Source organism: Planococcus citri, chromosome 4 (assembly GCF_950023065.1).
Source record: "Planococcus citri chromosome 4, ihPlaCitr1.1, whole genome shotgun sequence".
NCBI lineage: Eukaryota > Metazoa > Arthropoda > Insecta > Hemiptera > Pseudococcidae > Planococcus > Planococcus citri.
Genome location: NC_088680.1, coordinates 43,268,275 through 43,283,615, shown reverse-complemented (window position 1 = coordinate 43,283,615; position 15,341 = coordinate 43,268,275). Strand labels below are relative to the sequence as shown.

General features: G+C 31.3%; 1 protein-coding gene across 2 annotated transcripts in view; it reads right to left on the bottom strand.

Moving 5' to 3' along the window:
- SNF4Agamma (SNF4/AMP-activated protein kinase gamma subunit) overlaps positions 1–15,341 on the bottom strand; it is a 224,026-nt gene that overhangs the window by 1,416 nt on the left and 207,269 nt on the right. For both annotated transcript variants that reach the window (XM_065362399.1, XM_065362400.1), the window contains 8 exons: positions 8,073–8,121; positions 7,278–7,415; positions 6,762–6,914; positions 2,639–2,817; positions 2,337–2,540; positions 2,089–2,235; positions 428–521; positions 104–309 (listed from right to left, as the gene is read on the bottom strand). In XM_065362399.1, the coding sequence (XP_065218471.1) occupies positions 128–309; positions 428–521; positions 2,089–2,235; positions 2,337–2,540; positions 2,639–2,817; positions 6,762–6,914; positions 7,278–7,415; positions 8,073–8,121 (1,146 nt within the window). In that variant the 3' untranslated portion in view covers positions 104–127. The remainder of the gene's footprint in view (positions 1–103; positions 310–427; positions 522–2,088; positions 2,236–2,336; positions 2,541–2,638; positions 2,818–6,761; positions 6,915–7,277; positions 7,416–8,072; positions 8,122–15,341) is intronic.

The following is a 15,341-nucleotide window of genomic DNA, read 5'->3' as shown; positions in this document are numbered from 1 at the left end:
GGATTCAAAATTAAAAGTGCATCGATAAAGGAGGACCGGTGAGGAGGGGAAGAGGAAGATAACAGATATGAAAGAATATTATCTCAGGAGATAAAGTACTTACCAAAGATGCAAATCAGTTTGTAAATCATTCGCCTCCAGATACAGCAACTTCTCTCCAACAGGCTGATTCATTAGCTGGAGTAACTAACTGACTAGAAGATGGAGGAGCATCCATTTCATCTGGTATCACTATGGACGGCGTTAAAGTTTCACTTTTATCAACACTAGCGCTTTCAGCATCAACTCCATTTTTAATTTTGTCATCTCCTAAGGAACAAAAATAATAAAATTTCAATTAATGTTGGTTCAAAACGTGGTGCTCAAATTGAAATTGAAAAATTGATGATAATTAGTTCAAGTTCATCTTTATTTAAATGAAACTTACCACACGGTCTAAGGACCAAGAAAACCAGCAGATCCGATAGAGAAATAATTCCGATTACTTTTTCCTCCTTATCCACAACTACCAGTCTATGAACCTGAAAAAATACAAATATTATGTTATTAGATCATGTTTATTTGAGGGGGAAAAAATGGTAACAAAAAATAGGACGATCTGAATGCACTCGAATAACCCCCCCCCCCTTCCCTTTTACGGTCTGCTCCATCGCCAACATTGTAACAAAATATTACAATATCATAAGGAAAGTTTTCAATTTCAACTCTAAATTTTTTCAAAATAAACATAAAAATAATTCAATCGAAATATTATCAATCTCATTTGAGACAAGCACATTTTTTTAAAAATCACACTTTTTAAAATTCTTATAATTTGTTTTTTTTAAAGAGCTTTTGTGTCTTTTTTTTTACAATCAGAAGACTTTAATTTCAATGAAAGTTGAAAATAACACCTCTAAAAGTTTTCTTGGTTTTTATTTTGTTGTTTTTTAATTTTAGCTGTTTTTTTCTTTGATTTTTTTTTTTGTAATCAGCGCTTCACAATTTCATTGAACTTGCATCATTATTTCCAATTATTATTTTTTTTACACCAAAAAATGTTTTTATTTGTTATTTTATTTTACGAAGTTTTAAGGTTGATTGTTTAATGTATCTTGTTGCTTTTTACTATTTTTTGGATCTCTGACTAATGAAATTGAAATAACATGAATTTCACAATTTTTTGCACATTTTAATAAATATTAAAATGGATATTAAATAAGTATCAGTTTATCAGATAAAATTAATCTATTTTTTCAATTTTTTTAAAATAAATTTTTTAGAAAAAGACAAGTGTTGGTATTTTTTTTTTTACTATTTTGATTTTTGGAAATTGACTTACATTATAATATTTTCGTTTCATTAAATGTTAGAATTAATCAACCCTTTACTTCCAAAAAAAAAAAAAAAAAAAAAAATGCTATAATTGTCTTGTATTTTATCATAATGAAATAATAGACTGATTAATTTCATCAGATGTTTTTCAATTATTTTTAGAAAAGATTTTGTATGTTGCAAAGAGGTCAATTTTGTACATTTTGCTTTTTTTTGTGTTTCTGTTCCTTTTCAGAAAATTCGAAAAAAATAATTCTCTTTTTTTACGCGTTTAAAATTAATACAATGTCTCAATTTCCTCATTAAAAAATTTTAAATTTTTATCAATTTTTTTTCGTGTACCTACTTAATTTTTATTTATTTTTTCCCCACTTTTTTGCTCGTTTAATCTCTACTGTTATTTTCTATATATTTTTATTTTTTTTTTCAAATTTATTGAAACAATTATTATGCATAAGTTAAAATGCCAACTAATTTTCAGAATTCTGAAAAAAAATCACAATTTTTTGTATGCTCAAAGTTGAATAATAAAACAGCCGTTGACAAAATTGAATGGATTCTGAGATTATCAAATCTTTTTCACAAAATTATCTCATAGATTCGAATTCGTGGAAACGACAAATTTAAAGTTGAAAAATTTAACTCCTAGTTTCGTTTGAAATTATAAAAGAGAACATAGTTACACTGTTACAGGGTAATTAAAACATCCCACACATGGTTTCAAATTGCGAAAAAAATAATACAAAAACATGGTAAAACATCAGTCCTACTAACCTCAGCTCTCACAATTTTTTCCAAAACAGTGTACAACGTGTCAGTAATATGACACCTGTGCACACCTTCGAACCATTCGTTTCTATGTTCGTTGGCTTTTTTCAGAGTAATATCTAAATTATTGTAAGTCCTTTCAGCCGCTAAATTCTGCACATGAAAAAATACAAACATATTATAAGTAAAAAAATAATACCTACACAATAATATTGTAATAATCTACATAGGTAATAATCTGGTTTAATACTCACAATAACGTCGAATTTGGCGAATATATCGACCAATCGACCTTTTTCGTCTACGACAGGCAAAGCCGACACTCTCCTTTCGACGAATTTTTTCAAAGCCAAAATAATAGTCGTATCTTCGGCTACTGTTTCTATATTATCGTAAGTACCTATTTTGAGATCACTTATTGTCTTATTCATATAACTCGGCTTTGGTAAATCATTAATCTGAAACACAGCAATTACCGCACGTAGGTTAACGCTAATATTAAATTCTAGGTAAAAGGAATCGTAATCGTAAACTTGGCAAATAAATCTCGACTTACGTATAAAAATAAAAACCGTAATATACGTTTATGGGTGAGAATATATAATACGTTGCCGGTATACGGATCAATGACTGGTAACCTATGGATTCTGTTATGTATTAAAACTCTAATTGCATCGTATAACGACACATCCGGCCCGATATTTATCATCTCACAGTTTTGCTCCGGTAACGCCTCTGTAACATCGATAAAAAGCCAACTTTAATTCAAATGCCATTCTTATAGTCTATTCTACTTTACAACATACTAGACGTAGACATGTTATTAAATTAATCATCGCTCGCCAGCCAAGAAGAAAACACAAAAGCTTTTGAATTTTGCAGTCTAGTCCGGATACTAGGAAAAAAAGCTCATTTCGCGTAATTATACCGTACATAATAAAGTCGTCATGTGCATGATAAATGCTGCTGCTGCGAGAATTCGCGTACTATATACTCTACAGTAATGCCCTACTATGTGCGAATATGTTAATTGGCTGGTAGCCTTGTGGCGGAATTATTTCACCGCACGCACATATAAACATCTATACACAAAAGAATCAACCGCCATATAAAGCTTTATAATGAAAATAAAATCGTATAATATGTAGCAGGGCAAATAATAACCATAATACATATTAATAATACGAAAATACGAGTGTACCATTTTCTTCTCTTTTTTTTTTAACCCTCTCGAGTCACATATTTTCATTTTTTTAACGTCCTCGATTTCCATTTCAAAAGAAAAATAATAAATGTATCATCGTCGATGATTTTTTTCTGCGTTTTGTTTACTTAAGGGTTTGAAGAGCGGAACCTCAGAAGTCAGAATGACGGAAAACCTACGTAGTAGAGATGTTTACGTGTATTTTGAGAATATTCTTCGCAGCAGCTTACTTCAGAATCAGAACAATTCAGATACAACTTTCATGATCACAAATTTGTTCAATTGGATTAATATTCGAACGAATAAGTAGGGGAGTTCCTCACATTTTGAAATGGTAGATCACATTACAAGACGTAAGTATTGAAAAGGGAGTTGTGCAGTTTCTAAAGATCAATTTTTAAAGTCGCAAAATTATGAAGTAGGTGATTGGAACATTGATAATAAAAAGGAAGTATGTATGATTTTTCAAATTAAAATCGAAAAGAACTGTCTTTTTTGCACGGAGAAACCCGAGCTACTTGAATTGAAAATGTTGACTGAATTTTCATCAAATTTTACTTTGATCATCCTTTTTTTTTTTTTTTTTTTTTTTTTTTTTGAAAAAGAGAGAAATTAATTGATGATTTGAACAAAAAACAAATTTGTGAGACCAATAAATTAATCAACAATGAGTTATTTTTAAAATTGATTTGCAAGAATTCAAACCAGAAAAAAAACAATAAAATTTTACAATAAAAACGAAAAAAGTTTAGGTAGGTTAAATAAAAAATATAAAACTTATAAAAAATTAAACAGTTTTTGAAAAATTATGGAAAAAATGAGCTAATTAATTTTTTGGGATTAACAAGATGGGAAGAAATATTCGTTTTAAAAAATTAATTTTCATCAGACAAAATTGCAACATTTTGATGAGCGTATTCATCTGACAATAAAATAGAATCATAAAATTTTGAATAAAAAATAAATTTAAAAAAAAACAGAAAAAATTTAATAGTAAAAATGAAAAAATTTAGAAATGCCAAAAAAATTAAACAATTTTTAACAAATATTGTGAAAAATGAATAAGTAAATAGGTAAATCAAATTTTATGAGACAAGAAGATGTGAAGAGAAGCATTTGTTTACAAAAAAGGTAAGTTGGAAGTCAAAAAAATATGTTTAAAAATTGAATTGAAATGTTTAAAAAAATTGAAAAATATACCAAAAAAGCAATGAAATTTTCACTTTTTTTTTAATTACCTAAAATTTACACTAAATTAAATTATTAACTATGCTTTTGGAAAAATTTGATATTGTATTATGTAGATTTCTGCCAATCTGAAGCTGCTCAGTTTACGTTTTCGGATTCTACTTTTTTTAGGACCTTCCTAACCTACAATTTTTTTTAAAAAGTATACAATTGGCGAAGGAGGAGGGGTGTAGTGGGTATTCTGAGCCCTTGAATCCGAACTAAATGACTTGAAAATTAGTGGGATTCGAAATGTCACAAACCATATATTTACTACATCGTGCATCGCAACAATAGAAGGTTAGATTAATTGTTATGATGCGGGGGGGGGGGAATAGTATTTCAAAAATAAATTTATAGACATATTAAATGAATACGAAAAAAAATTCAAACTCAGTACGAAAATCCAACACATGAAAAAAAACAAAAAAAAACACATGATTTGTCATACGTTCTCTTCAATTTTCAGAATTTTGATCATGTTTGAACATTGTGAATGGTGGAAAATGGAAGGAGGGGGCAGAGGGGGTGAATTCAAAAAATTGAGCCGATATCCGAACTCAGCACTTTCAAAATTATAACAAATTGACATACTACTTCACTATGAACTCATATGAAGTATGAACTTTTTTTTTGAATTTTGATAAAAATTATGTGTCGTTCTCAGGTTGTTGAGATCTCATTTTGAAAACCAGTCTGTTGAGAAGAAAGTAAAAAAACATCTTTGCTTAACATTTTTTTGGTTCTCAATTTTCAGATAATAGGTAGTTATCTATGGCTATAAATTTTTGTATTCTGAGTTTGAAGTACAAATTTGAGCCTTTTCAAAATTTAAACATTCATTACTGATTTCGAATCTTCTATTTATTCTTTTTGAAACTCTACAAATAAATTTGCTCCAAGTTCAATCAGTCTTGAGATATGAGCTTTCAAAGTTCGGTCATTTCACAAGAGATTTTTAAACATGAAACTGTGAAACTAACGTGCCTCGACCTTCTCCTCCTGAAGAGTTAGAATGGAAATTATGGAGGTTATCTACTTTAAGGAAATACCACCTAATCATCATACTACGATGGGAACGAACACTAGATAGTCATTAGAACTGGGATTTTTAATTTTCATGCAAAAATATGTAAAAAATATGCAAAAGTTTCAGTTTGAGTAAGTAACGTACTTATCCCTGAAGAGTATTTTTCAATCTGAAAAACATGAAAACTCTTAATTCAAAACAAAATGAATCCAGTGAACAAAAAATACATTTTTCTTTTTAAAAAATAGGCAAAACAAGTCATTTATAAAATAAATCCCTAAATTATTCTGAGAAAAAATTTTCTTGATGACATTTTAGCAATGTTGCGACTTTCTGAATAAAAAAAAAATCATAAAAATCTCAATTTTTGCAAAATTTCCGTCAAGATGAAAAAAAAAATACGAGAGAATGCTCAAATATTCTTTAATATGCAGGTTTTCCGCTAAAACGTGCTAAAATATGCAATTTGGTCTGAAATATGCAAAATAAGCAAAATTTTATTGGATTGGGTTCATTCGTCAGGAAATTTCATGATTCGTAAAGATCTTATCAAATATGCACTTCTTCTAGTCCATAAAAAAACATTCAAAGCATAAAAATCCCAGCTCTAATAATCATATTGTTTCAAAATTGAACTAAATATTTCTAAATCCCAATTTCTTCTCACGTGGCAACACTGACGCGCAACCACGTTATTCGTGTCAGTCATCATTCAACCGCATAACGATACAGTCGTTCAATGCGTGTTTTATAACTGGTAATGAATTTAAAAGAAAATTGAATGCTACACTCTCTCTTCCAGCTTCACATTTAACTCCCATCAATCCTTTTCTTTCCACATAAAAAAAAAACAAAAAACAAAACCAAATAGAAACTTTTACCATATGCTTGAACCTTTGCAACGGTTGCATGCAGTAAACAGAGAAGTGTTACAAAACGATTATCTCAAAAAGCTTAACCTTTTTTTCTCACCGCCTCTCGCTGCGCCGAAGTTAAGAACGAATTTACATTTGTTTCATCGCTCTAACTCGTACCTTTTCTTTTTCCCAACAAGAACAAGACCATAAAAAACAAAAACTTTTGAAAATTATCTTTCGAGAAACCCGACAGAAAAAAGTTTCGCCGTTGGAATATCATTCACTAGGCATACTGTGTTACTGATGAAGGATAAGAGAGAGATAGAGAAAGAGAGTAGAGAAAAAAAAACTTTTGAATTACTTTTCCACGTAGCCAACTTATGTTCTTCCAATTCATCCATGGTTACGTTCGACGAAGTATAATACTTTTGTAAAATTTTAATAAAATCAGTAATGGTTAACATGCCGACGAACTGTTGTTTGACGCTGTCCCATAACGGAGCTGCTCGAACTCCTGTAAAGAGAAAGAAAAAATAATTCGATGTGAGATTTCCACGTACGTAAGTGTATAATACTCGTAGGTAGGTATAGCGAATTTCCTATCCCTGTAGTATTAAGAATGGTAGCGTGACTCGAAACACTATAATATAAAGTCATCTGGGACGAAATATTATTTTCGATTTTCTCGATGGCTTCAATTAACATAGCAAAGAAGGTAGTTTGTGTACATTTGAATAAAAATACCATCATGTAAATTTCACCTCGAAGCTCTACCACTGAATCGAGTCTCGTAAACTAAACATTTATTTACCTACCAAGTACCATGGCAGGGATAGGAGGATATAAAGGTGAGTCTTGCTAATGCACTTTAACTTACCATTATCAACGAGAGCGAAAAATGCCTTCTTTACTAACAACTGCGTGTCGAATACAACCAACTTGGCACTGGTAGGAATTAAATCGTAGCATTTATGAAATTTGAAGAACTTCACGAATATTTGACTTTCGTCTTCTTCTGTAAACAGAAACGTAAATATTATAAGGATTAAAAATTCAAATGCAATGATAACTGAGTTAACTTGAGCCTTCTTACGACGTTAGATAGGCAACTTCGAGCACACCTACATTTTGCTGACTAGCTAATCAAAATTTTTATTCGGATTATTTTTTATATGAGAAATTTTTACGACGCTTGCGTGATTTGCAAATGTAGCATGATTCCTAGAAGTAATATTTTTATTCGTTTGACTTTACTATTAACGTATCAAGTTCCCTGATATAGAATAATAATAATAATAATAATTTTGAAAATTTACACGTTGTTTCGAATAGGAAAACACGAAATGAAAAAACATTCGCTGTCATGTCTACAAAAGGTGTAGATAAATAAACCATTAGCATAAATCGTGAACTTTTTTTCAAATTTTGTGACGTAATCCAAGTAAAAGTTGCTCATTGTGATTTCTGTGAATTGTTTTTTTAAATTACAAAATTTGCCCAAAGGGAATTTGCTCTCAAGACATTAATAATAATATAAAATTATGTACCTAGGTAATTAGATTTGATAAATTATTAATTATTTTATATTTACAAACTGAATTTAGAAAGTGAGTAACTGAGTACGCTACACAGTGCTCGCTATACAGTGCTTTTTTGAAAAACTTGAACTTACCGAGATCAGAGAGGTTAACTTTTTCTAGGAATGGATCAGCAACAGGCAACTACAAACAAAACAAAATTATCACGATTTTAAAAATCATACCACTTCAAATTTGATTATTTCTATACAACTACATAGGTACCTAATTTTACTACAACGTAATGAACCATTAATAGGTAGCTATATTCCATAGCCAGTAAATTAAGCTGAAAATTTTGCTCGAAGTCGAAAGTTTTACACTCAGACGATTCTATTGATGAATTTAACTTAATAATAATAGCGAATAATACATAGTATCAAGGAGAAGAAATTCACTCCATTTATTTTCCGCTGCCTTTCAACTTTCACCAGATTTGTACGAAGTCAAAAAGAATCGTGTATTGAAGCGTTGCATAACATGTAACAGTGACAAAAGTTTCGTGATATAATGTTTTGGGTGTTTGGTTTTCAATAGAAACACATGCACATGTACCTCGCATAGTGTTTCAGTGAGTGAAGCGAACGTTGAAATTCTTTTCTCGATTTATTAACATCGCGTTTTCTGAGAATATGACGCTTGGAGAGACATTTAATCGAGAGGGAATGTATAATATACTCGGTATTTTCTAATTATCATGAAAAGTGATGATTTTTAAATTTTAGTTGGTTGTAAATATCTAAAAATTCAACCAGTGTCGAGAAATTTCTAAATACATAGCTAGAAAATTTGTAACAATTACATTCTGCCAAAAAAAAAACAGCAAGGTCAAAAAGTCACATTTTTTGTAAAAAAAAATTCAGAAAGTCTCATTTTTTCCCAAAAATTATGCAAAAGTCTCACTTTTTACCAGAAATGCCCAAAGAGTTGAAAGTATCACTTTTTTGCAAATAATTCTTGAAAAGTCCCTCTTTCACTAAATTTTTCAGTGTGTTGCTTTTTACCAAAAAAATTGTCAAAAATTATCGCTTTTTAACAAAATTGCTAAAAAGTTTCGCTTTTTTGCCAATAGTCTAGTTTTTTCCAAAAATGTTGCAAAAATTTCCTCAGTTCCCCGAATAAGGTTGGTTCTAGTCTATAAATCTTCTCATAGTTTGAAAAAAAAACAGAAAAATTGATATAGTGAGATATGCCTTCACCACCTTAGCGGTTATAAATAGAACTTTTATTATATGTACTGGAAGTGTAGGTAACGTGGGAAACTGGGAACTATGTACAGGGTGCCCAGAAATATCGAGTACCCCTAAAAAAGTTTTCTACTAAAATACTTCGGTTGGTCACAGTGAATGATAATAATGATAGCACATGATTGGTTTTTGGACTAAAGAGATAACATTCCACCAATCATATGCATCTATGTATTTCACATTACCAACCTATATTTTTAATGAAAAACTTTTTTAGGGGTACTTGATATTTCTGGGCACCCTGTAGACCATTTCTTATGGCAAGCTATGTACAGGGTGCCCAGAAATATCGAGTACCCCTAAAAAAGTTTTCTACTAAAATACTTCGGTTGGTCACAGTGAATGATAATAATGATAGCACATGATTGGTTTTTGGACTAAAGAGATAACATTCCACCAATCATATGCATCTATGTATTTCACATTACCAACCTATATTTTTAATGAAAAACTTTTTTAGGGGTACTTGATATTTCTGGGCACCCTGTAGACCATTTCTTATGGCAAGCTATGTACAGGGTGCCCAGAAATATCGAGCACCCCTAAAAAAGTTTTCTACTAAAATACTTTGGTTGGTCACAGTGAATGATAATAATGATAGCACATGATTGGTTGTTAGACAGGAGAGATAACATTCCACCAATCATATGCATCTATTTCACATTGCCAACCTATATTTTTAATGAAAAACTTTCTTAGGGGTGCTCGATATTTCTGGGCACCCTGTACCATCAGGGTGCTTGCTGACTGTAAGAAAGGATCTTCACTTAGCGCCGATATCTCAAGCTCATCAGTACTTTGTCAAATACGAGTAAAATCATACAGATGTATAGGCAGGAGAGGGTCCCCCTCTTCCCCTCTTCGCTGTTTTTGCCCACTTGTATAAGTGGATAATTTGTGCTCATAACGTGATTTATTTGGGCATTTTAATTGATCTTCCCAGGCATTGATAATGCTTCTCATTGAAAAGCAGCTTTGTGTAATACATTTCTGTCGCCATGTTTAATATTAGGGACACCCGCAAAAGAGACAGAAAATATGGACAGTATGCGTAAGATGGTGAGTAATATTGCCATTATATTGATGTAAATATTTGTGGATATTGAGCATAAGCCCATTATTCACATATGTCCCAGCAACTTTGAACAAATCTGCTGGGAACTTCTGGGACACATTTTTCCCGCAGACTGGGTCCCATCAGTAGAGTAAAGTGTCAGGAATCTATTGAGACCACTCGACATTTTTTTGCTCATGTTATAGCAACACTGTGAATTATTTTTTCTGCAAAAACGTGTTTTTCAGTAAAAATGTGAAATCCTATAGTGAAATCTGAGCAACTAGTTGGTGGTAATTAAAAATTTATTGCAAACACAGGGAGTGATTGTGCCTGGCAACGAATTTATATTTGAAAATAGATCTAGAATAAGCTACATTTTGATATAAAAAAATTAACTTCAATTAATTTTTGAGGGAGAAAATTCAAAAACAAAAACGTAAATAAGTGTTATTCAATAATTTTTTGATATTTTTGAGCTGTTTTGGGTGTTATTTTTTCAAGAAATCGAAAAAAGGACGATTTCAGTCTGTCAGGAATGTTTTTCTGCATATTATGTCCAAATTTCATCGAATTTGATGCATTACTCACAGAGAAATTCTTTGTCAAAGGAAATCAATGTCTCAATTTTGGTAAAATTTCATAAGAATGTCAATTTTTTGAAATTTTTAGATTTTATTAGAAAAAGTGTGTTTTATTGAAATTTTTTCTCATTTGCATCCAAAATACAAAGTTTTTACATGACTTTTTACATAATGGAATGATATTATTGGTATTGTCCCACTTGTTCCAGCAATTCTTGCAAATTTTAAGCACTGATGGGACATATGCTGTCTCGGGACAAATTTTCAAAGTCCATGGCTGGGACATACGTGTTCCCACCTCAATATCTTGAGTTTGAGCTGAGGAAAAAATCTGTAACAAACTTATGTTGCTTAGAGATGCCCAAGGAACGATTTAATGTAAAAAAATTGGAGGTGGGATGCAAAACCAATATTCGGTGTGATAGGGTCAAGTCATTAACACAAGTTGTCTACGTTGGGCTGTGGCCCTTATTTAAAGTAATACAGTAAAAAGCTCGTTATAACACTCTTCAAGGGACCAAAAAAAAGAGCGTTATAAGCCAAAACCCGCTATAAGCAAAAGTCTTGTTTTAACGCTGATGAGTGTAATATCGCGAACTCTCGTTTTAAAACAAAAAAAGTGTAATAAAAGGAAGTTCAAACGTAAATTTTATGTTGGATTTTGAACAACCTGTACTTATTTAGAACTTAGAAGTAAAAAAATCTGAAAGGGAACCATTAAAGTTTGATGTCAAAAAATCTTTTTTTTTTTTGGCCAAAATCGAAAATAATTTTACTTGTTTGTAAGTATGAACTGAAACTGTTGAAAGTTTAAAAACATATTTTTTGGAAAAATTTTGCCAAAAAAGTTTTTAAAATTTAAAAAATCAAAATTCCAAAAATAACTGTTGTTGCGGCAAAAATTTTCAGAAAATTTTGCTTTTTTGTCGTCAAAATACTAAAAAAATGGGATTTTTCCTGAATTTTGGAGTGTTACAACGCGATTTATAATAATTGCTCATGAGCGTTATGTCTTGATTAATTTTAGATTGGTTTAAATGGGGTTGTCTAGAGACCAGAGGAAATCAGTGTTATAACTGAAAGCGTTATAACTTATAACTAGCTTTTACTGTACATATAAAATGATTTAGATTATTTATATTTTTAGTCCTGTTTAACTTGCATTTTCATGTTGAAGCTAATTATAATAAATCATATTGACACGATTGAAGATATTGATTGACTTATAATGTGATTTGACATTTTGTGCATAGAGTTACTCTGAATGATTTACCAGCTCTCCGACTAAAACCACTATTCTGGCATTAGGTAATTATTCTCTACCTAGGGAATAATTAATATCTGTCTACCTATCCGATGAATTAAATTAATTTCTCTATTCCCAATCATTCACGATTTAACTCTATCAAAATTTTATTCTGTAGGTAGGTATAGGTAAACATTTGTAAAAGCATTTTAGGTTATTGCAAACTTGAAAAATGACTGAGATTTACGAAACACCCTGTATTTAAAGCATACCTATACCTACATATGTCCTACACATCGCATCGAGTAAAATTTACGATAAAAATTGCAATCTCGTTACACCACATCAGAGAAGCATTTTCAAATTAAATCTCTTCTAAACGGTCATATTTATCGCTCGCACGACGACGTACCTTTTGTTTAACCATCGGCAACAATTTAATAAAGCTACGACCGCAAATAAACACACCTTCGCAGTTCAGACGAACCACAAATTCGGCGAAAATTTCTCACATCGTTGTCGTGTCGCATCTTACGTAGCATTTGCAGCATCTTACCCCTCTCCTGCAACATCTGAGATTAAATCTCCGCATCTCCGCAACTACGACGACGACGACGTTTTCAATCATCGAAAACACTCGTCAAGTGAAGCGCGAAATACCACAAAATACCGAGCGAAGTTCTACTACGAATACACATTCTCGTTTCCAAGTGTGCAAGTAGGTAGTATGTAAATTTATAGGGAAATTTTTTGAATTTTCGGTTCATTAATCACGAATATACCTAAAGAAAAAAAAACTCGACTGCTGCAAAAATAACCTCTTGTCGTATATTTTCTATACAGCTGAAAGCTGGTTTCTTTGAGTTGTAATGTAAGAAATACGCGATGACTTGAAAAAGCAGGTACGAATGTTTTTGAAAAACCATATCAACCTGATTTTTAATGTTCTTAGATGGTGAAAAAAAAGAAATGAAAAGAAAAGAAAAATGGTAGAAAAAATGACTTGTAATTTTTACACCTTTTATACTCGCTACCTACTCTTGAGGTGAAAATATTATTTGATACATTGGTGAGCTCGAATAGCAACACTTTCGAGAGAGTACCTTTCACTCGATAAAATCCTACTCTAGTTGGTTTTACGACAAAATTCCTAAAATAGCCGGCAACACATACGAGTCGTAAAAAATGATGACGACGGTTTTCGGAAATTTTTCTCGAATTCTTCGAAATTGTCTAAAGAAAAGATCGTATTAAGTGTGTTAAAACTTTTGAGCCTCGAATGATAGAGCACATATATTGGGTACAGGGTGTCCGAAGAATGAGAAGTCGAATTAAAAATTTCGAAATGAGGTACTTAATCTGAAAAGAAAAACGTTTGGAAGAATATGTCCTGACCCTTGAACCTTCGTAAGCAAAAGTTTAGCTGCCAAAGTTCATTTTTAGATTTCTAGCAAATTTTTGAAAATTTAATAAAAAATTCAAAAAATCTGTTTTAAGGGCGATTCTCGACCTCGTTCATTAAATTTTCCAAAGAAACGTGAACCAATGTGAATAATTCCTTCAATAATTTTGGGCCATTCTGGAGCTTCCAGCAATTTCTTAATTTTCTTCAGAAATTTCAAATCGCTTTGGATGGGCTGAAAATGAATTTCAGCGAGCTTCTTAATTTTCAAAAACCTGCTGGAAGCTTCAAAATGGCTCGAAACAGCTAAAAACCGTTTCCAATCGATGAAGGGAGTTGAAAATAGGGTAGATACCAAATTTCAGCTTTCTAGCTCAATTTTGTAAAATTATGATTATTTCGCTTTTCAAATTTGATTTATAAAAATCCCATAAAATTTCAAAAATGAACCTCACTTCCCAAAATTTTGGTTGTGGGATATTTTTGCATGTTTTCTCGATCGAGCTTTACCCAGTCCAGATATATACAATATCTTATTGTAGATTTTCTAGAATCCAAATTAATCTTTCAAAGATCTGATGACATGAAAAATTATTGGATTTTTAAAAACCGATTTTGGATTTGTAAATAGGACAAAAGTTTTGAAAGATTTTCACATCTCTTAATCCAGTTTATAACAGAAATTCAAAAATCCCCTCAATACCTGCAGCTTTTTTACATTTTCAAAATTTTCACAAATTCGTTAAAAATCGAAAATTGATTTCAGCATTTAAAATTTTGAATATTGAGGTTTGAGAACAGGTTCTGTCCATCTACATATGTACCTTAGTTCTTTTCAAAACCATATTTCATTTCGACCAAAGACTTTCTAATTTGAATTGACCTTTACTCATCTCATTTCATTCCATTCCCATTAATCTCCTCTCTCTACAGTTGCTCTAGATTCCAAATTAATAAGCCATAAGCTACATCATCTCGTATTCATTTACAGCGAAGATCACACACACAATTACATCTGCACGCCCGGCCCTTTACAAAGGTACACGTATTATATACTTTTATAAATCTATAACCCTGTCTCTCGTAACCTTAACAAATTTCCTGGTTCTATTTCAAAATCTACCCTAGAAACCTTTCAACACGGGGTAGTAAAATTAATTTCACACAGGGTTAGAAAATTTTCCATAAAGCCTCGCCGGTCTCAGATCATACGAAACGTGCCTTCTAAATTATGTGTTCCACATGGCGAATCTTTCCATTCAGCTACGAGTATATAGTTCAACTACAATAGTCGTAACACACAAGATGAAACCTACGAATAAAAAATCTACCAGTCTACGAGTACGAGTAGTTACTTACACTAAAAACGCCAGCAATTACAATGAGCTTCGAATTCCGGACGAGTTATCCATACTCGTACTATACAGGGTGATTCGGATAAGACCTGAAAAATTAAAACCACGTATTCTACTCGTCGAATTGAGAAAAAATTTCGTTTGCAAAAATTTTGAAAAACCAACCCTTAATGAGATATTTGCAATTAAAGCTGTGTAAAATATGGCAACACCGCATTTACATTTCCCTTATGTGTTACGCATTGTTACATAGCTCAAATCAGAATTTTATCAAAAAGTGTTCCTTAGTTACAATTTTCTACTTTGATTTGAAGTGCAATCATTTACCAACCAGCAATTTCTATTGTTTTTAGGAAACGAAATCGTAATTTACCATGACAAATTCTGCGATGTTGCCAAAGTGAGCATATTGGTTGAGATAAATCATATTTTATTGAGGAATAGCATTTTTTTTTTTCATAAAAGTATTTAAAATT